General features: G+C 46.0%; 1 protein-coding gene across 16 annotated transcripts in view; it reads right to left on the reverse strand.

Annotated features, from left to right (window-relative positions):
* The window catches only part of IKZF2 (IKAROS family zinc finger 2), a 116,291-nt gene extending 113,055 nt beyond the window's left edge, over positions 1 to 3,236 (reverse strand). The window contains exons 1-3 of one of the 16 annotated variants that reach the window (XM_040561303.1): positions 2,896 to 3,236; positions 1,658 to 1,693; positions 309 to 357 (exon numbers count right to left, since the gene is read on the reverse strand). In XM_040561303.1, the coding sequence (XP_040417237.1) occupies positions 309 to 342 (34 nt within the window). In that variant the 5' untranslated portion in view covers positions 343 to 357; positions 1,658 to 1,693; positions 2,896 to 3,236. Of the gene's footprint in view, positions 1 to 308; positions 694 to 769; positions 850 to 896; positions 1,061 to 1,657; positions 1,694 to 1,922; positions 1,965 to 2,095; positions 2,814 to 2,895 lie in introns of those variants that run through there. The other 15 variants (XM_040561308.1, XM_040561302.1, XM_040561304.1 and 12 more) reach the window with 15 other exon arrangements.
* Between the last annotated feature and the right edge of the window lie 17,823 nt (positions 3,237 to 21,059).

A 21,059-nucleotide genomic window follows, 5' to 3' on the forward strand; every position in this document is an offset into this window, starting at 1 on the left:
ATGCACAGTGAAAGGCATTAAAAGTTTCTGGCTGCGATGTGAATTTCTGAAAATGAGCTCTCTCTCTCTCTCTTTTGCAAAGTTCATTCATCCTCAGCAAATATTTAAATTGCGAGGTACTCACCCATGAGCCCATACCCACACATTTCTCAGCCATACACCAAGTTTATGTTTAAATGCCATTAATTCAGCGGCATCTCAAAGCAAAGCCCATACAGAAGAAAGCCAAAGCTTCAGGTGTCTGCATGACAAAAAGATAGTGGGAAAAGGAAAGTAATTCAGAATAATCAAATAAAATGACTACTTACATGTTATATATCCATCAGCAGCCTCTGCTTCCATAGTCAAAGTGCAGTGCTGCAAGGCAGAAAAGTACACCCTCAAAGACGCCTGTCAGTATCAACCATTAAATGATTAAACTTACTTAAAGCCCTAAGTAGTTACCCATTTTACTGCTGTTGCAACCATTGCCTAGAGAAACACACAAGTGTAGTGCATGTGCTTGTCTGCGAATCACTGAACTCTTCCTGCAAATTATCTGAGCAGAGAAATCCAGCTGTCCCCTGGGCAGCCTGTGCTGGGATCTTCTTGGTCTGGCCAAGAGCTGTCCCCCACTCGCATTTTTACCTGATTTGAATTTTCCCTCCCCAGACTTTCCACTTGTTTTGTCCAAGAGAGGATTGTAATTCTTTGTCAATTATCAGCTCTCACAGCCAGAACAGAGTTTGAGGAGATTGCTACTCTTAACAATTGCTCTTTTCACACATACTCCGGGAGACTCCATCCCGTTCTGAACGAAATAAAGCCCTCCGTGCCCATGTCCCTTCGAGAGAGTCCTCACAAGCCTTTGTCTCATGCCACCACCCTCACACCAGCGCACACACCTGTACACGCACCTGCTCCTTCTAACCTTACTGATCTGCCCCAGCACGGGGCTGAACGTCACACTGGATGCTCCCAGATCATGCATTTTTTGGCGTGAAGCAATCTTAAAGTTTCTGGAAGCACTTTGCTGACACAGAACAAGCTATTACTTTCCAGAAACCCAAGTAACTGTATAGAATGACACCCCCTAGCTATCATTTGATATATATTGAGAAAAAGAAAGAGAGAGAGAGAGAGAGAGAGAGAGAGAGAGATCAATAATCATAACTATGTTCTTTTAAGTGGAAAAGTTAAGAAACTGACATGACCAGAGGAGAATTTTATTTCCTCTCTCCCTCCATGGCCTCTTTTTTGCCTTTAGTTTCAAAACTCTCACTGCACCAGGCAGCTAAATTATTCACAATGAGCCATTTCTGTATTGATCGCCAAGTATATTTAGCCCTGGCTCCTGGAATTTCTCCATTACTTACTGGAAAACAGGCAGCTTCACTTCTTGTCTCCAAAACCACTTCCCTCCCCCTCCTTTAACCCGCTTTCCTCCCTCCCCGACCCCCCCGTCTTTCCCCCAATAAATAAATACTTTTCTCTCTGTTCTTCCTTGGTATAAAGCAGATCAAATTCCCAAGGCATTCAGCACATAACACTTAAATTTCAACCTGCCCGGCTGCTACCAAACTCTCTTCGGTTACTGATTTTTCACATGACTTAAAAAAAAAATCTCCAAAAAGTTTCCAAAACAGGTAAGCCGTTTCCTCAAGCCCTTCAAAATTACCTTATCTTCCCCCTAGTCCAGGTAGGCAGGCACACACTGAGAAAAAGAAAGAAACATCAGAAGCAACAGGGAAAGATCATCCCAGCCAATGAAGTGGAAGGAAAGAAATGGGAGGAAGGGAGGAGGAAGAGAAAGGAAGGCAAAAAAGAAACACAGAAACATCCGTAACCAAAATTAAAACATGGTTTGGCTTTTATTTTTTATTTCTCCAAGCTGGGAGGAGGAGGAGAAGGGAAGGGAGGGGGAGAAAAAAAAGTTCGGTCACCATTTTTAGGCTGCGATGGCAAATCCCGGCTGCTAAGCTCTCCTTTCCACGACGAATGAAGGGAGAGGGGGGAAGAGACGGAGAGAGAGTTTTTGGGTGTGCTGAGGACACAGCGAGATAGGGAAAGTTTAAAAAATAAGGAAGGGGGGGAGAAAGCCGCCCCCGGCACTTACAGGTGGGGCATGCGGAGCCGGGCAGCCCGGGGTGAGCCGGCGGGGACAGGCGCTCAGGAATGGCACATAGTTTGAGGGAAGATGAAGAACAAAAAGGGAGAGGGAGGGAAGGAAGGGGAGAGGGAGGGAGGGAAGGGGAGAGGGAGGGAGGTCAGCCGGTGCTACAGCAATGCGATTAACCAGGAGGGAGAGAGAAAAACTTGATCCACCGGTTCCTTCCCGATCGGCACGGCAACGGGAGGCGAGGGGGGGATCTGGGGGGAACTGGGGAAGGTTTGAGGGGTTTGGGTTTTTTTTTTGGGGGGGGGGGGGGGAGGGGGGGGTTCAGCACCCGCACCCCCACCCGCACCCCACCCTGCGAGCCCAGGCCAACTTCCCCGGAGCGTTTAAAAAAAACCAAAAAACACCAAAAAAACCACTACAGCTCCTCATCCCTGCCTCCGCCAGCCCTCAGCACGACCTGTCAAAGTAACCCAAGTCCTGCCGGGGGGATTTTATTTATCGCCCCCCTCGCTTTTATATCCCCCCCCTTCCCCAAAGGGCTCCTCAAGGCAGGTGGCGGAGGGAAATGGCAGTTGTGGCCGGGGAACGGCCACCGCTTCTCTGTTTTATCGTCATATTTATTTATTTTCGGGGGGACACACACAGCAACAAGTCGCCCCCTCAGCGACAGGCACTTGGGGGACCCCCTGGGCAGGGGGAGGGGGGGGGGGGAGGTGGGAAGGGGGCAAGAAAAAAAAAGAGAGGAATGGAGGAGGAGGAGGAGGAGGAGGAGGAGGAGAAGGCAGGCGCGGCTTTACCTCAGCGAGTCCCTTCCATCCCCCTTGTGTGTGTGTGCGGGTGTTTGTGCGGGGCACGGCGGCCGGCTATGGAAACTGAGGCAGCGGCGCCGTAGCTAAGGGCGATCCGCCGGGCGCTGCCGCCTCCATCTTCGGCGAGCGAGCCGGGGGTTAGCCCGGGACCGGCTGGTCAAACCCCGAGAAACCGATCCGCCGCCGACCTCCGCCGCGCTCACACCCGCCTCACACGCGCCTTTACACGCTCACACGCAGCCCGGCCGGGGGCGCGCAGCGTGAGGGGAGAGGGTGAGGGAAAGGCGGGGAGGGGGGGGACCCGCGCGCGTGCCCGCGCCGGCATGGCCGCTCAGCGCGCTCGGCAATCGATTAGGGGACGAGGGCCGCGGAGGCGCGCACACGCGCACGCGCGCCGCCCCCTCAGGGCAGCGCGGCGGCAAGCGGGGCGCGTCCTCCCCCCCCCTTCCCTCCCCTCAGCCGTCGTGAGGGAGGGGTGGGTGGGTTGTCGTCGGAGTCATGATTCAGCACTTCTGGTTTTAACCCTCTTTCAAGTGTTTCCCTTCGGAGCCCTGTTGAAATAAAAGCGTTTCCAAGCGTTTTTCAGTCAGAAAAGAGCATTTCCCCAACCACCCACCCCAAAGACCCTACCTCACGCTCCCACCGAGGACACCGAGTCACAAGCGACACGCCGGGCCTCATGGAGGGCCCAGGCAGAGGTGCAGTGGTGAACGCTTGGGGCACAGGCACCCCACTGCCTTCGTCACGTCACCACAGGCATCCTACTGCCTTCATCATGTCACCACGGACACCCCACTGCCTTCATCATGTCACCACAGGCACCCCTCTACCTTTGTCATGTCACCACAGGTACCCCACCGCCTTCATAACGTCTTGGTCCAGTGCCATAGGATCACCCCTCGACATCGAAGCTGAAGGGAGGGATGCGGGCGAGTGTGGGGTGCCAGTAGGCACCTGGGTTAACGCTCAAATGCTCTGGTTGTGTGTCATGTGTTACATACACAAATATTAAAGCAACTTAAATTTGGAAAGTCAAGTGCATAAGCATTAGGAAGCATCAGACTTCAGGCTGCACGTACACTCCACCATTACACCCAACAGGAGCTGACAGGGAGTTATCCGTTACCTACACTGGTCACCAAAGGGGAATACCGCACATTTTGCCAGAGTTTCAAACATTTCCTGACTAGAGTACCTCCACCACTACATAGCCATACTCTCTGCGTATTTATGAACATGGCAGGGCTGTAGGTATCAGCAAGTCTTGCGTTCAAACAAAATCTTAACTACATCCTCAACTCCTGCTCCAGCTATGTGCAGGTGTAATGCTGAGATCCCATTGCAAGAGGCACTAAAAACCCTCCCTTATTAGTTTGGACACTTCATATCGAATGACATCCTGCTTTGTAGTGACAGAGCCACCCTATCCTGAGAGAGGGAGACAAACTCCACTTTCAAAAATACATTAAATTATTCAGCGAGCCAAAAAGAGTGAAGTTAATAGCTCTCTCCACAGCGCTACAAATTTTAGCCAATTAGTCATTACGCCACATCTGTGAAGTGGGTTAATTTAACTCTTCTCATTTTGCATAGGAAGGAGGCAGAAAGGTTAGGGGACTGGCCCAAGGCCACAAAGAGCTGTACTCAGAGCTGAGCCTAGAAAGCAGACTTCTTGTTTCCCACGCCTACGTTTCAACAACTAGACTTGGCTTGCCTACATCAGAAAATAGACTGGCATAGCTATAGCTGTGTAATTATACCATAACAGCTCTGCCGGAATAACTCCCCTTGTGGACATTCTCCTCCAGATGGAAGGTGACTTCCCAAAAGCCGTCCAAATGAATTCACTCAACAGCAAACACTTTGGTCTTGGCATTTTTTTTTTCGTTTTGGGGGGCCAAAATTCCTAAGGTACAGGTCTCAGCAGTGCTTTGAAGACTTTGATGGCTTCTACAGGACACTGAAAAGTAGGAATAAATGCGAGAAATGTCGCTGAAATGCTAGAAGTTTTGTTGTCGGGATTTTTATGATGCTTTTCACCAAAATGGTGAAAGCTGAAAGCTTCCAGCTGGTTCTCCTTACAGGTAATAATTTAATAACTAACAGCTCTTCTCCAAAGCTGCTGGAACTGGCTTGAGTCGTGGAAGCCGATGGGAAAAGCCAGACCCATCCTCTACAGTAATTATTTCTGGTTTTAATCCTGCTGCTCCGTAAGCTCTCAAAACCAAATGAAGCTGTGAAAGCAAGCAAGAGTGACCAAAGGAAAAGTAGGGGACAGGCAATAAAGTGAAAGAGTTCACCTTTAAAAATCAATATGTTAACTCCAAGGACTGCAGAGATGACAGCATCTTCACTACAGCAACACCGGCATGGGGGTGAATCACTTTTTTCATTGCAAAATTGAGCTCTGCCTCAGCTCGGGCTGCAGTGAGAGCTCCAGCGATTTACATCGACCACACACTCCTGCCTCCTAATTACACTTGCTGGAGTAGCTGTGATGATCTTGAGGACCAAGTGATGGTTGAGGGATCAGGAGAACAGCATTCACATCTGACCGTGGGCAGAGGTCCTCTGTGTAATTTCAGTCAGGTCATTATTCCTCTGCATTTCAGTTCTCTGTTTCTAAAATGCAGTGAATAGTGCAATGAGAGCATTATTCCCCCCATCTCACGGGGATGCCGGGAGGAGAAATTAATTCCTTATTGCTCATCAGTAACATGCTTCGATAGGTCAGTGATAGGCTTAGCCTGTTTTCAGCAAAGTATTTAACTTTATATGCATTTAACTCTTGTGTGTGCGCGCATGCATGTATGTGTTAATTATTACTCAAAAAAAAAAAAAAAGGCTTTTATGTAAACTCTGCCTTATATTATCTAATTCTTCTTTTTCATGGGCCTTTTTATAAAGGTCAAAGTCTTCTAGGAGTTAGCTCCCAAAAGCCTAGTGTTAGGTATTCACCTAAAGAATAGCTTATCGCACCCGAAGCTTGCTCCAGGTTTATTTAGATTTAGCAAATTTTTAAAAGGCATATCTAACACCATTGCCTATGAACACCACAGAGCTGCAGACCCCCGGATCAGCTTTCTTGCCTTTGGACTGAATCCTCTCTTCTCTGCCCACAGAAGGGGCACTTTGAAGACAGGCTGGACCAAATCCCAGTATACTTTGAACAGGACAAATGTAGACCTTTCTTTACTTAACTGTGTTGGGCAATCTAAAACCATATAAGCACTAAACTACTCATTATTCCATCTCCTCCTCTTTACTACAATAAGGCACTGTTTTATGCTTATACGCACCAATAAAGAGACCTATAAAGAAAATAATGAACATCCTTGAATATTTTCAGGCCATACCCTATTAATTTTAAAAGGGACTCAACATACTGCACCCCTTGTATTTCACCAAGATAAAAGCCTATAGATTAATTCCTATTAAAACAGTTGGTATTTTCAGGACATGCAGATGTAATTTATGGAGAAGCACAATACTCATAATAGCTCAAAGGCCACAGAAACTGTAGATCTGTGTCTGTTACTGTAGTTGTACAGGCATTCATTGTACAGAGAGCAGTTGAAAAGACAGAGTATGTAATCTGAATACTAAATTTGTGAATAGTTTCTCACTTGGGCTGGTTAGGCTTTTCAAGAGCAGCGGATGCTTTGTGGGGGACTTTGTAAAACATTCCGCTAATATATCACATGGTTGCTGTATTTTCTTCTCTTATCTTTACTGTTGGAGCTTTATTCATGAAGACAGTATTTTATTCTTAGAAGGCACCAGCTCCTGCTCTGTACTCTCCACCTGAATTCAGCGTGCTCCGTGTGAGACAATTTTCACAACAAATACTGCTTCCTTCTACAAAGTGAACAGCTATAAGTGTATATAAACCAAAAGCATACAAGAAATCAAGATTCCCTCTCCTCCCCACCACATACTCAGACTGCTTGATACTTATATCCAAGTTAACTTGTTACTTATATCCAATAGCTGTTAACAATATCCAAGTTGCTTGGATAATAGTATAATATTTTACGTTTTACTATCAACAGTAAAAGTATACAGGTTTTCTCTTTTATTATAGAGATATAAATGTATACAGATACATCACTTACCAGGTAGGTGGGACAATTCTCGTGTCCTAACATTTAATTATGACTCAAGCTATGAGCAGAGAATCCTTGAGCAGGGGATCATCTCTTTGTACAGCACCTAACACAGCGAGGATTTACACGTGACCAAGCATCCCATTTAGTATTTCACCAAAATTAAAAGTCAAAAGTGAATTTTGCTTTTGACTGGAAATCTCAGTACCAACAGAACTACGTACACCCAATACTGAACAGAGAACAGCACAGCAGTATGATGTTCATTAAGCAGCTGATACAAAAGTATGCTGGATCTATTCAAATTACTGGCGGGTGAGGGCAGATGGGCAATTGCTTCTCAAGCTGAAATTTAGTACAAATCACAGGTCTCTGTTATGTTTGGCATTGCAAAGTACCAGGGAACATTCAGGGACAAATGACTGGACTTATGGCTTTACAGCATCTGGAAATCTGTCAGGAATGGAGTCCTCCTGTTTCTCTGTGGCAGAATTAACATGAATCTCAAAAGGTCGTAAGTTCCCAGCTGGGTTTGAAGGGGCTTCTCCAGGACAGATGACTTGGACTACCTGCCAGAGTTCAGCATAGGCCAGTGGCTCCTGAGGGGCCAGGAAGGAAATCCCAGGCAGGAACCCCATCAGCCAGGGCCCACCCCACAACCCCCAGGAAGGGAACGGGAGTTGGTCAAGAGCCCTGGTCTTTGAGAAGGCCTGCAGGGGTGAGGCAGGTCTGGTGTGTCAAGCCAGGAAGTCAATCTGCAAGTTATTATCAGCAAAGTCCACAGCTGGGGCCAGGCTGGAGACCAGCAGAACCCAAGCGAAGAACAATCTGAAGGTGCTCCTGGCCTTGTGGCAGGGGTGTGGGTGGAGGCTCCAGCCAAGGCTGGCCATGGCCCTTAGGATCTGTTAGTGCCTCCAGAGTGCTGACACCACACAGCCATCTTCAATGCTGAGCAACTTTGGGTATGAGCTTTCAGACAAGCTGCTGTGAAGGAAATGAAGGTAGATGCTCAAATAGATTGTGCATGCTTCTGCTCAGCTGTGGCTGTTGAGCATCCCACTCCTCCTTTGCTGGAGTGATGCTGTGCACGAGGGAAGTAACTGGCGTCTTTTAAGTTCACATCTCACTTTACCTTGCAGGTGCTGGCCGACCTGCCTGGAAGTTAAACAGGCCATTTTCTACCTGGATGGTTGCACAGTTTCCCTCAGTGTCCCACAGCCTTACTTCAAAACACACAAGGGATGTCCTGATTATTCATTTCGCTCTTCACTTGCCACCTTTCCAAAAACTACAATACCTTTGTTCAGCGTGCACGGCAGGGGACAGGCAGGGATCAGCCCCCCTGCACCCTTCACCTTAGGCCAGTGCTGCTCAGCACAGGACCGCATCTGCATTAAACACCAGGGCTGAAAAACTGCCATCCAGACCAGTCTGTTGATCATTGCAGAAACAGTATGTCGTCAGTCTCATGAGTAATGAAGTCAGAGCATAAAATTGTCCAAGAAAACAAAACCGCCCAGCTCTCCACCTCCCGAAGAGGCATGGCTGAGCCAGAGGCTGACAGACACCATGTCATCTCGGAGGTGACGCACAGCCTGGAGACTGAACGTAAACCTCAGTGTGGGGGACTCACCATCAGCTCCTTGCTCTGGAGGAGGATTTTCATCTCCCCCTCCATTTACAAGGGGCACACAGCTACAGGCACCTCGCTTGGCCTCGTATTCCCAGGCTGCTTCTGGAGTCCATGGAAAAAGACTGATGCATCCAGACTACAACTCCAAGAACAAAAATTAGACTCCTGCCCGTAGTCACTCTCCAGAGGAGCATTTCTTTCCCCAGTGACTACACGGGGAGGCTGGAGGTATCAGCTGGCTAAATTACACTTCCAGTGGGTGAACATCCTCGTTCATCCTTTAGCTCTTCACCTAGAAAATAAAGCTGATGATATTTCTTCTCCCCTGTCAACTGTGCTGAGAGTCATGCAACACCGCAGTGAGAGGGGCAGAGGCCTGGATACAGCTGTGATGGAGGCCAAAAGAGTATATGGGGGAAAGCATTTTAAAAATAGGGTTTTGTACATTTTTTTTTTTTTTTTTGCCGGTGTCATCATACAAGTGTCTTGACGTTTGATTGTGAAAATACGGTCACCTTAAATTAACTGGCCACATAATCAGTTTAAAGTGGAGCTGGGTTAATTTTGATTAACTCCGGGCAACAATTTAGATCATAAAAATAAAGCATTAGCATCTTTTTACACTGCTCTCAGTGTTACATTAAGCAGTGTTTGACCACAGCCTTTTAGAGCTGCGTGTTAATTTTTATTGCGACGCATTCTGCTGTCTCTCTCCAGCAGCAGAGCTGACGGAGTGGCTCACGGCCTTTTTTCAGAGACTGTTTTGTTTGGTGGTAAGAATTTCTTCATTTCTCAAGGTTTTATTTATTATTCTTATTTTACTCCAGTAAAGGAACATTTCTCTACATCCAGACATTACCCACACATAACTGTGCAAGCAAAGAAAACATAACTTCATTCTTGTGGTTTGAAAATGCCTCTTTTTTTCCTGTTTGTTTGTTTGTTTGTTTTTAAGAGGGAGGTGTTTCCATTTTTTTTTCCATTCTCCTTTAGGGATTTAAATCAATAAAGACATAATTCAGTCTATAGATTAAAAATAAAATCTTTCCCTCCCGGCTTCTCCTAAAACACTGTCATTCTTTCTGAGATCTGGAAGAACAAATGTTACTTTCTGTTTCCTGACAACATGAGGGAGTCTTTTAATTAAGATTTTTGTTGGTGGAACAATGGCTGAAGATGTCATGGTATCAGGTATTTTTTTTTTTGCTGCACAGGCCTGAGCTTACACCACAAACATCAATAGAAATTTTCTTACTGACTTCAGCTGAAAAGACCCAATCTAAAGCCTACAAAAGTGAAAAACAAAGATTCCCATTTTACAGGATTATGAATCAGGACATAAGTAGGTGAAAACTTTTGCAGATATTAAGATCATCATCATATTCATGTTAAGGATTCTTCCCTGAATTGCTTAGGCCAGCTTATTGCATCTTTATACTGCAAAAGACTTCTTCCCAGAAGAAAACTTTCCTGGTGCAAAACACTCACAAAGTTTATTGTGAAGCCATATAGAAGTATGGTTCTCAGCTTACTCACTGCATTAGAAAGTCAAATGCTTTTAGTAGTGGCTTGTTGCTGTTTGGGGATTGTTGGCTTTTAATTCAACAGGGGTATAATTTTGCATTTGGCTCAGAATTTTGGTTAAAAATAGCATTGAAAATGATCCTTAAAATGCGACGTTTTTCCACGGACATTGTAACCTAAGTTAGCCATAGGTCTTTAGCACTGACTCGATCATAAAGTGATTTCCACGCTGTACTGAGCTGCCTTCGCTGGCTGACAACAAAATCACGACCCTCTTGTGAGGTTATCATCGCTGGTTCATGCAAGGTTTTGGAACATTTGCACATATGACCTTTTGAAATAAAGTGTTCTTCTGTCTGTGGATGGTGCCTTTTTCTTTGGAGAGATGAAAGATCTCTGTTGAAAAACCCTCACTTAGTTGTCATCACCCTAAAATTGGAGGTTCTGAAAGAGGGAAAACTAAGACAAAGCCTTCCCTACAAATTGTTATTTGCAACTGCTTAAAGCAGTCTGAGCTATGGCAAGAACAAAACGCCAGGCTGTGGGGCTGACCTCACATCTCTCCATGGCAATGTTCTTCCCATTTTTTTTTCCACTGCCTCCTTTAAGAAGTAGTTTCTTCCTTTAGATAAGGGAAGCTCCATCAGCTCCTGCATGGAGCAAAACTGACACCCACTGGCCACCCCCAGTACTTGAAACGCTGTGAGCCAGTGAGCAGTCCTCGCCTCGGGGTGCAGCCAAGGTAGGAGGAGATGGAAGAACCTCCTGGTGCATCTCAGCAGCAACAAGTCCAACAGCAGCGCCAAAACCTCACCACCGTGAAGTGGGACAATGGGCACCACGAGGCGCAAGCTGCCCTTCCTTCCTCTCCTATCGTTGGGGAATCAGCCAAACAAACTCCTGCTCCATGACAAAATCCCTTTCTGTAGAAAGATGGACCAACATTACTGACTTTTTTTGTCAGTAATGACAAAAAATGACAAAATTCTGCTCCCGTGGGGGGTCTCTCTCTTCTGCATCCTGAGCCCCTCTTCTTCCTCCTCACCCTGCCACCTCCGACCTCTGCAGCTTTATTTCCAAGGCTCCCAAAAGTAGCATTGCAAACCCAGCACCATCTCTGTGCCTTGTGAAGAAGTGTCCCTTTCTGCCTCCCAGCCGCAGCACAGCCCAAACCACATTGGCATTTATACACTTATTTTTCAATCTCATTGCATGCTTATGTCTGATTTGCTATTCACTTAGGCACTTTCAACATGATTGCCTGGTAAGTAGCTCCTTCCTACCAAATATCTTTGTTTTAGATTATATTTATCTCCTCATGGAGAACTTCAATCTTCCCCGAGATTCAATCTAATTCTCTTATTTCTGCCACATGTCATATATCATCATGTGCTACCCTCTGGTATTATTCCTTGCTCCTGTCTGGTCTTGGAAACTCTCCTCACTCTGTTATATGTTACTGGTTTCATATAGTACATTATCTTCTACATGGAACATGTCACTGCACTGAACGGTACATTATTATATTTTATGTAACCAGCGTGCCCTTTTATGCCTGCGTGATCACTTTGCACTTTAGCTATTTTAAACATCACGGTAGTACATTATTCAAAATTTAATGCACGGCATCTCCAAAGCACTGTCCTGTTTCTTATCACCCTTCCCAGGCAGTAACTTCAACTGTTAAACGGGGAGGAATTTTTGTTAACGCTAAGCAGCTTCAGCCCATGTACTTTTCTTTTTTTTTTTTTCTGTGCCACTAAGCTGGCTCAGCCTCAAGGGAAAAAGGAAACTGGGGTAAACTGTGCTCGCCTTTTCAGAACACTCACCCGTTTAGCTTTTCTCACAAGGGTTTTCAAGGATACACAAGCTACACTCGTATTTTAAATAATTGTATTTGGGGACTTCCAACAGAGACTAGTGCTCTGACTTCAGTGTACATTTTTTATTTTAACTTCTCCAGGTGAGCAAAGCATCACCTTGCTTTGCGTTATTTTAAAGGAAGCTGATGAGGTTACAAGATTATTCGGTGATGTTTGATAGCTGGTTAATTAATAATTTGAAGTCAACACATGGCAGCAGCCTCTCTAAGAAGAACAGAGGCCACGGTGTTGTTCTGCATTTTGTACAACACTATTTACATCCACTTCAGCCTCAACTTGTTCTCACACATGGCCAGGGCAACATCAGAGGGAACCAACCAAAGTTTTTAGGGTCACCCATTGCCACGTGGCCTGCATAAACACTCTAAGGGAGAAGACCTCACCTTGATTTTCCAAGTCCAAATGCTTTGAGAGGGTCACAGCTGTGCAGTGTTACTTGTCATTGTGCAGGGATGCTCTGTCTGCTGAAGCCTTTGGGAGCAGCGGGGAAGGAGCTGGAGGGACAGCCACGTCAAGCACTGATGTGCCAGGGGCCTCCAACAGCATCGTTCCTTATCACAGCTCACTTTGTTTTGGCTTGCCTAAGTTACAGTTTCTCCCTGACTAAAACACGCAGCCCTGTGGTCAGAGGACCAGGTGATTACTTGGAGAACATGGAGCCCTTCGATCCCCAGATGTCACCACTTCACAGAGGTGGTTTATATAGAGGAACCTCAAGTTGTTTAACTTCCAAATTTCACTTTTCAATGCAATTGCTGAAAAAGCACCCACCCCATCACCCTCCTATTTGCTTACTCGAGGTCTGCAAAGAAGTATTATGTTCTTTAGCTCTCAGTGCAGGGGCACACAAATAGGTTACTTGTTTGCAAATTTGCAAATTCCCAAGCCAATAATAAGCATATTGTGCTGATGCACCACCTTGATCTTGCTATGTTTGGCTTTTTAAAACTGTGGATCACGTCCACTCTACCACATCCTGAGGAGACTTCTTCAGTCAGCCATAACTAGTGAGGTTAGCATCTTACTACCTACCCATCCTTCCACCTTCTCACGTTAGTACTGAGCAATATATCAGCAGCAACAGAAGCCATCATCTTTCCTACATAGCAACAACCGATTCAAGGACACTTCTGAAACAGGAGCCCTTTGCAAATTTACCCTGACACTTCTGAAGGTTTGGATTCTGAGAAATCTGCCAGAGAGGGAAAATATGGAATGCCTTCAAAGTCACCTCTGAATATATTTCACTGGGATCAGACACACGGGTGGAAGCAGTACGATGGAGTTTATGCTGCTGGGTGAAGGCTAATCACCTTCTCTGTACTTTACTGTATGTTTATATATGTTTACTTGTTGGCTCAGGGTTGGATATGAAACAAGAGGAACTTCAAGACTTGGAAACCCTGAAAAACATCAAGAGCTAACAGCCTTCTGACGTCCCATACCTTCAACAAAATGTCTCAAAACATGCACAGAAACCCAGACATCCAGACTAGAGGCACAATCCAGACACTTCTTATAAGTGATGTGAATTCTTGGAGGAAATCCCAAGAGCCAGTTTTAATGGTACTTTCAGCACAAACTTGTTTATAGAGTCACAACCAGTATTTCCATGATTTCACCAGCTACGTTTCTGTTGTGAGACACCTGCTCGTGTTTTGCTTTGATAACTATTAGTAAGAAGTACTAATATATATTTTTTTCCTGGTCTTTCAGCTTTCCTTTCAGCTGAGTGAAACATGTAGACATTTTCCTTTCAATTTTTAGGTTCGGGTCCCAATCCAACAACGCACTTAAACCAATAACTCCATTTGCAGCTGGCCCTGTCTTGATCAGGAGGATGGATTAGATGAGCTCCAGAAGCATCCCTTCCAACCTAAATTCCCCCATTACTACTTCCACATTAGTACTAATGGTGCCTTATATTTTGAGTCCCCCATGGCCCTCAGAGTGCTCCCGTGGCCATCAGAGAACAACCAGGCTCAAAGACATGACAGCCTATATATACAAGAAGCAATAGATATCAGAGGCAGCATAAGATACAGAAAAAGAGTTGGTTTCCAGTGGTTTAATCATTTTTGCACTATCACTGACATCAAGGAGAGGTTTCAAGGAAGTTCTCTACTCATCCCATTTTTTTTTTTTTTTTGCCCTTCATGCATATTTAAAATCCATAGACAATTTCCAGTCTTTCAATGACTTGTCATTTTTTAAAATTATTTTATTTTTAAAGGTATTTGAAAAATACCCTGATCAAAGGGCTTTGTGGAATTGTAGCTTGCTTTCTACCTTTTCATAAATAATGGAAATACACAGCTGAGGCATAGCAAGCGTGTGGCTGTACTATTTATTGCTTTCCTCTGGGGAGCCATTTATCTTAAAACTACTACAGTTTACTTTCTAAAACGTGTCTGATTGTAACACTTGCAAATGTAGATTTCAAAAGTTGGCTCCGATAATTTATGCTCTCACGCTTCCAGATCACACATTATTTTTGAAGCTTCCCTTTTCACAACGATGTTCCCCATTTTCACTAAAACAAAGCAGAGGAAAAAAAAAATAAGCCCACCTATGATATAGCTAAAATGACAGCTGTGGAGATGAAATTAAATTTCCATCACGTTGCTCTCAATGTCACATTATTCCTTTTGGGCCACAACCTATGCCACGCGTACAAAGACTGAAAAAATAGGGGAAAGGTGGAAGTTAGTACAAACTGCTCTACATTTACCGATATTATTAGTTCAGAATAGGAGAAATGTGGAAAATAAAAAACTAATCACAGAAGCTTATAGTGCCTGAAGACCCATCCTTTACAATTTACTACAACAGAGAGAAAAACATGCAATGTGATGGACTGCTTGCCATCAAAAAAACAAACTCCCCCCCCCCCCCCCCATTTTGGTTTATACCTGTCAAACTTGAAGAAATGCCTATCCCAAACGTAACTTTTCTACTTTTGGAAACATATTTCTGGATCTGGGATCTTCCATTCTCTTAATAAAAAAAAGCATCATGCTGAGTGGAAATTATTTCCCTGTCCATATTTTTTAATTAAAATTCAAATTTTCTGTTAAAAAAAAAAAAGGATGGAAATTTTTTGTCTAGTTTTAACCTTTGTTCTTGCTTTTAGTCCATAGCTGCAGGCAAGACACCAGACTGCAGAGGACAGAAAGAAGAAGTCCCCAGCAAAGGTTCTGGGGAAGGAAAACAGATGCAAGATAATTAAGGAATAACATTATTTGCCTTATTCTGGTCCAGTTCCTCGTCCAGAGTTAACAGCACTCAAAATTCATTGATTTCTTTCCCTTGTGTTTAAGGAATGAAACCAATGGCAGTGTCACAGATCTGGGGGCATTCCAGATTTACAACATGCTGGCTACCATGAACTAATGGCAGATGCTTTTAGGTGTGCATTTTGGAAGGGGCAAGAGCAGACAACCACACACTGCAGTTACATGTGCTTGCATGTGGTCTGCAGGCACGTGCAGGGCATCAGATGTCCCACATCCCCATCCTTCCTGAGCTCTTCACCATCCTCACGAGCGCCCCCGCTAAAACAAGAGCCTCTTGCAGTACAGAATTAGGGGCCTGGGGGCTGCTTGCTGCCTCCTCCAGTCGGAAATCTGCCCCCTTCAAAAGGTTTCTAGAGCAAGAAAGAGAGGGGTAGCTTGCACAACAGAAGCCAAAACTTTCCACTACCCTTCAGCTTTCTTCTTCTGTGGTGAAAGGCAGATGATTTTGATGTTTATTATCAGTTTTTCCTATTGTTATTGCACGGGCTTAATGTAACTGCCATGCTATAATAATATACATCTGCTCTTTGAAATGCTCCGGTGAACGTCAGTTAGGCAGCATTTATGCTTCTCATGGTGTCAGAGCAATTAACATCCCCTTCTTTTTAAGTAAGCGATGAAACAGTACATTAAAAGGCCCCGCAGAACAAGCCAGAAAGTGTTCAAACTGTAGCAAAAAAACTAATCATAAAGATGAGGCACAATGCTCTGGATACATAGAAGTTCAAACCCATGAACGCCGGGGGCTTTAAGCAAGGGTGCCAGGGCTACGTGTGGGTGAGGGATGGATGGTGTACGGATGAGGGATGGATGATGTATGGATGTGGCCCCTTTCCATTCTCAGGATCTGGGGAGACTTGTGGTGGGGTGGGAAGGGAAAGCAAAGCACCCGATGCTCCTGGAAGGGAAAATCCCCCCTTAGGGAATCATAGAATCATAGAGTATCCTGAGTTGGAAGGGACCCATAAGGATCATCAAGTCCAACTCCTGGCACCGCACAGGTCTGCCCAAAAGTTTAGACCATGTGACTAAGTGCACAGTCCAATCGCTTCTTAATTTCAGGAAGATTCATCCTGAAGCAGAGGCGCTCCCTGCACCAAATCCCCTTTGTAACAAAGTATGGGACATCACCTACATCACCTGCAGAGCCTCTGGACTGGCGACCCCTGAGCTGCTTTGATTTCCTTTTGTTCTCCGATCCCCTCGCCCACCCATAAACCTCTCCCGTGCCTTTTTTTTTTTTTTCCTACAGCACTGAGTTTCATTAAATGTTTACGATCCTATTACAGGATACTGCTTGAGATTACTATTATAAAAGGGAGTTGATAAAACTTCATTATCTGTGGTGGCAGAGGAAGAATAAAATCTTACACCTTCAAGTTTGTCCATAACATTTGTTGTAATGGCTTTTTTAAAAGCCAAAGCACACACACACAAAAATCCCCAACAACCAAACCCGCCGTAGCTGACACCGGTGTCACGAAATGTCACAATGCTGGAAATTGGCTGCATCAAGCACATCAAGAAAACTTCACGAAAGCCACGATTTTATTGTCACTGCATATATTATTTCAGGGCAGCACTTTTTTCGTTTCCTGTGTTACTACGGTGGGAAGTACCCAGCTATTAAAGTACAGCAGCATAACCTCAGCAAGGACCAATTTATACCCGAGCCTGGGTGCCGAGCTCTGCAATTCCTGTGATCTTTTCCTTTAAAAAATAAATTGCCGGTACTTTAATCATTTATCAGAAGGAAGAGAGTGTTTGTTTCAAAGGTGCAGAATAAGGCTTTAAAATTATACTCTGCTCATCCTTGGTTTCTGAGTGAATGCAGAAGTAATAAGGTTTTTAGGATCTGCAGAGACGTTTTAATTCCTTTACGTTCTGCAGGTAAGAAAAAAAAAAACACCTCTCTTCCTCCTTCCTACCAGGTGTACAAGAAGGGACATTTTGATAATAAAAAAACTGTTTTCAGTGTTGAGTTCTCTAAGAAAAAAAATACACCAACGCTAAAACTTGGTACTGACAGCCTCTGCAAAATACTTGCCTCTTCCCCACCCACGGCGTTTTAAGAGCCTGATTTCACTGCAGAGGGAAGGAGAAGCAGCAGGGCCAAGGGAGATGTCCCTGAGGCCTATGGGCGAGACCTCTCACCAATTCGTATTTCTTTTGCTTCCTTCAATTTCCCCTTTTCTCCCCCAAAACCACTGCTGTGCGCCCCTTTGAAGGCAGGGCCCCGCTCACCAGCTGTGGGCTCCAGATGTGCTGGGGGGTGGGCACCCACCTGGGGGCCTCTCCTCTCCCCACCTGCCCCTGTTCAGAGCCAGTTTCCTTTCTGCTCTCTGGTTGTGCAAAAATGAGACCTGGCAAGGCCGGGATCTCCCTGTTCATCCCCTCTTTTGCAGGAGAGGTTTAACAGGAAGGCAGGAGTGCCCCTGCTGCTGATAGTCCCTGTGCTCACATACCCACCACACTTTGAGCATCAAATTCCTGTTCGATAGTTGGGATGAAAAGCACTCAGCTTGGAAGAGGCATTATCACACAACTGCCATTATCAGGATTTGGGGCTTTCTGCCCACGTGCAAGAGAGTGGGAAGGTGTTTTGAGGTCGTCCTTGGACAGGTCAGTTTGAGAAACAGCTTTGTGGGACCTCCTGGGCTTTAACCTGGTGCAGCTCGAGCCCTGGGGGTGAGGGGCTCAGCGAGCATCAGCCACGGCTCCTCAGAGCTAAAAATGAAGCTGGAGCCTATTAGTCAGAAACCACCTCAAAGCTGCTGAGCCGGAGGATGCTGAAGCCCCGGGTGTGCTATTTAACACCTGCCAGCTCGCGCTGCAACTGTATCCTACCGGGTTGTTTCCAGTTGCATTTGCGGTTAGCGAAGCAAAACCCCAAATCTTCAGCAATGACTTGAACGCCTTTTGGCTCAGGCTGCTGCTGAAAAGCTCCGTCACTTGGCCACCTATAGCCCCAGTGCAGAGCTGCCTGTGAGAAGAGCATGGGTTGGATGTCCCAACTCTGTTTTAGGGATGCTTTGGTTTTGGGAGTCAAAGAGGGATGAGGTTGGAAGGGACCCCTGGAGGTCACCAAGCAGGGGAAGACAAGCAGCAAAGCAATGGGGATAGAGGGGAGAGGAAAATAAGCTGTAGGAGAAGGACACCGCTAGGAATGCATCACTTCCTAAGAAGTTCAAGTCACCCTGGATGCTCAAATTGTTGTGCAAACCCACAGCTGCCAGCCCAGGAATGCACCCACAGCTATGGGGACGTGGTTATGGGGCTGCTCCGTGGCCCTGGTCCCTTCCAGCCCCTCTCCCTGCTCCAGAGCACAAGATGCTCCCGGCACCAGGTGGTTAACAAGCTCTGGAAATGGAGCAGTTTTATACCGAGCGTCCCCTGGGTATTCCTCTTTTAAAAGAGAAACTAGAGAAATCAGCCACTGGGGAGCAGAAGCAAATATTTATGGATGAGATGCACTTATTAAATTCCCTTTCATGGCTGACCTCTTTTTTTTTTTTCCTTCCCTTTTAACGGGTTAAACAGCTTAAAACCGAGCCCTGTTGGGTGCAGCGTTTCATGCCCAGGTCCTCCGCTTCCCAAAGGGGAAGGAGCCCTGGCTCCGCCGCACTGCAAGACCTGCCATATTCTCCCACGACCGCTGGTGTAAGCTAGACTGCATTCCTGTCTTTCAGTTGTCAGGAGAGTGCAGAAAGAAGATATTTATCACATTAGCCCTGCACGATCAAGGAGAAGGCTGGCTGTTTAAGGATGCTTTATTAATGAACGCTAGAGGACATCTACCCCTCCTAAGGTACGAGTGGCTCGTTACTGAAAAATGCAGGGAGATAAACAGCCCAGTCCTCTGTCTTCTGCGGCTCTCCAGTAGGTGTGTTACACTAGACATGGGTTATTTATGAGCCTCAGATAGTGCCCAAGGCTAACCCTACCACTGCCATTAAAAAATAAAAGCCGACGTAACTGACAGAGCGCTCTGCTGCTGCTGGTTTAATAACGCAGGTGTCTTTCACATGACTTGAAAGGCCCAATCCAAAGCGTATCAAAGTCAGGGATAATTTTCCTATTGACTTCAAAGACGGAGCAGCCCTGGGGGGCGCAGGGCTGAAACCCCCTCGCGGGCTGCGTAAAGCCCCACGTCCCAATGGAAGCTTTTCCCCCTCCAAAAGCAAGCATTCAGGAGCTCTGCCATCAGGGAAACCCTTCCTAAAGCTCACTACACCTGTTTTTTCCAGCCCTCCAAACCCTTCCACTGCATCTGACCCCTAGATGGAGGGGGGAAAACCCACCTAGCTCGTAAATCCCACTTTGCGTGAAACTATAGGATGATTTTACACCCAGGGCTTTCCTGGTCCTGCTACAACTGGATGAAGGACAAGCCTTCTGTGAGACCCTATAGCCATCATACACCATCCTATAGCACCATCACGCTCTGGCCAAGGGGAGCAGAGAGGGCAGGAGACCCTCTTGGGTCCAGCAGCACACTTTTTGGGACAGAAGCGTACTGCAGAGCACAGGACATCCGACTGCAGCGGCTTCCTTGGCAGAACCGCTCTCTCCCAAAAGCTCCCCGCACACTCTGGCTGCTTGCTGACAACACATTGCAGGCGCTCTGCAAAATGCTGCTCACTTGCTCTGCAGTTGCTCGCGACAGCTTGGTTTGGATGGGAAGAGGGAACAAGAAGCGCCTTCGGAAGGAGAGGAGCTACCTGCAGCCGATGCCACCTTGCTCTTCCTTTCTTTTCGCTCAGAGCCGTGCCGGGCTATCCCCATGTGCCAGACATGGGCACACGCAAGGGTTAATCCAGGCCTCCCTCCCTAAAATAGAGAGAAACTTGTTTTCCCCAGCACCAAACTCCTGCCGTGTACGGGTGCGCAGACAGTCATTTTAATGACTGTACGCTGTTGTAATGTTAGCAGATATTTTAAAGAGCATATCGCTCCAACAGAAGCCACTGCCATCTGTGCTTCCCCAATTAGGAATGCAAGCAAATATGTATTTTACAGTAACATCAATAAAATGTAACGCGCAAGTGATGCATCTTGCCTTTTTTTTTTTTTTAAAGCCACAAATTGGGGAAGCAGTCAGTCTTGAAGCTGTGGAATTCCCTCGCATGAAGAACAGGATTTTTGAAACCAAAAGCACCATCCACGCAGGGATCGTGCAAGGATTTTTATTTCTAAAACCAGGTGAACTATGCAGAATAAAGGTTCTGTAATAGTTTATGCTTTTTTAAAGATTATCACTTTTAGAAGATGGCCTACACTTCTGCTGTTATTAAAAAAAAACGATTGCCAGGATATTCATCAGCACGCATCCCGTGCCATCCACCCCAAAGCTACCTGATGCCAGCGGTCCCTCGAAATCCCAGCTTTCTTGCTCCAGTGAGGGACCCTCTGGCCCAAGCTGGCAGGGATCAGCCCTTGGGGGACACAAGAAGGTCCACGTGGAGCTGCTGCCAACCTCCTCACGAGTTCACTTTTTTTTTTTTTTCATGCAATTGAGTCTTGAGATGTTTTTTTTTTTCTTACACACCCTGAAGGGAAGGGGACGAACCCAAACAAAGTGAAAGGCAGAGCAGCTCGCCTGCCGCTGCCAGGCAGGCATCCCCTCCCTACCTGGTGCTTAATGCGATAATGAACCTTCCCCGAGGAGCTTTTGTGGTTTAGGGCTTGCTGCATAAGAACGCAACGCAGA

This window comes from Cygnus olor, chromosome 6 (assembly GCF_009769625.2).
Source record: "Cygnus olor isolate bCygOlo1 chromosome 6, bCygOlo1.pri.v2, whole genome shotgun sequence".
NCBI lineage: Eukaryota > Metazoa > Chordata > Aves > Anseriformes > Anatidae > Cygnus > Cygnus olor.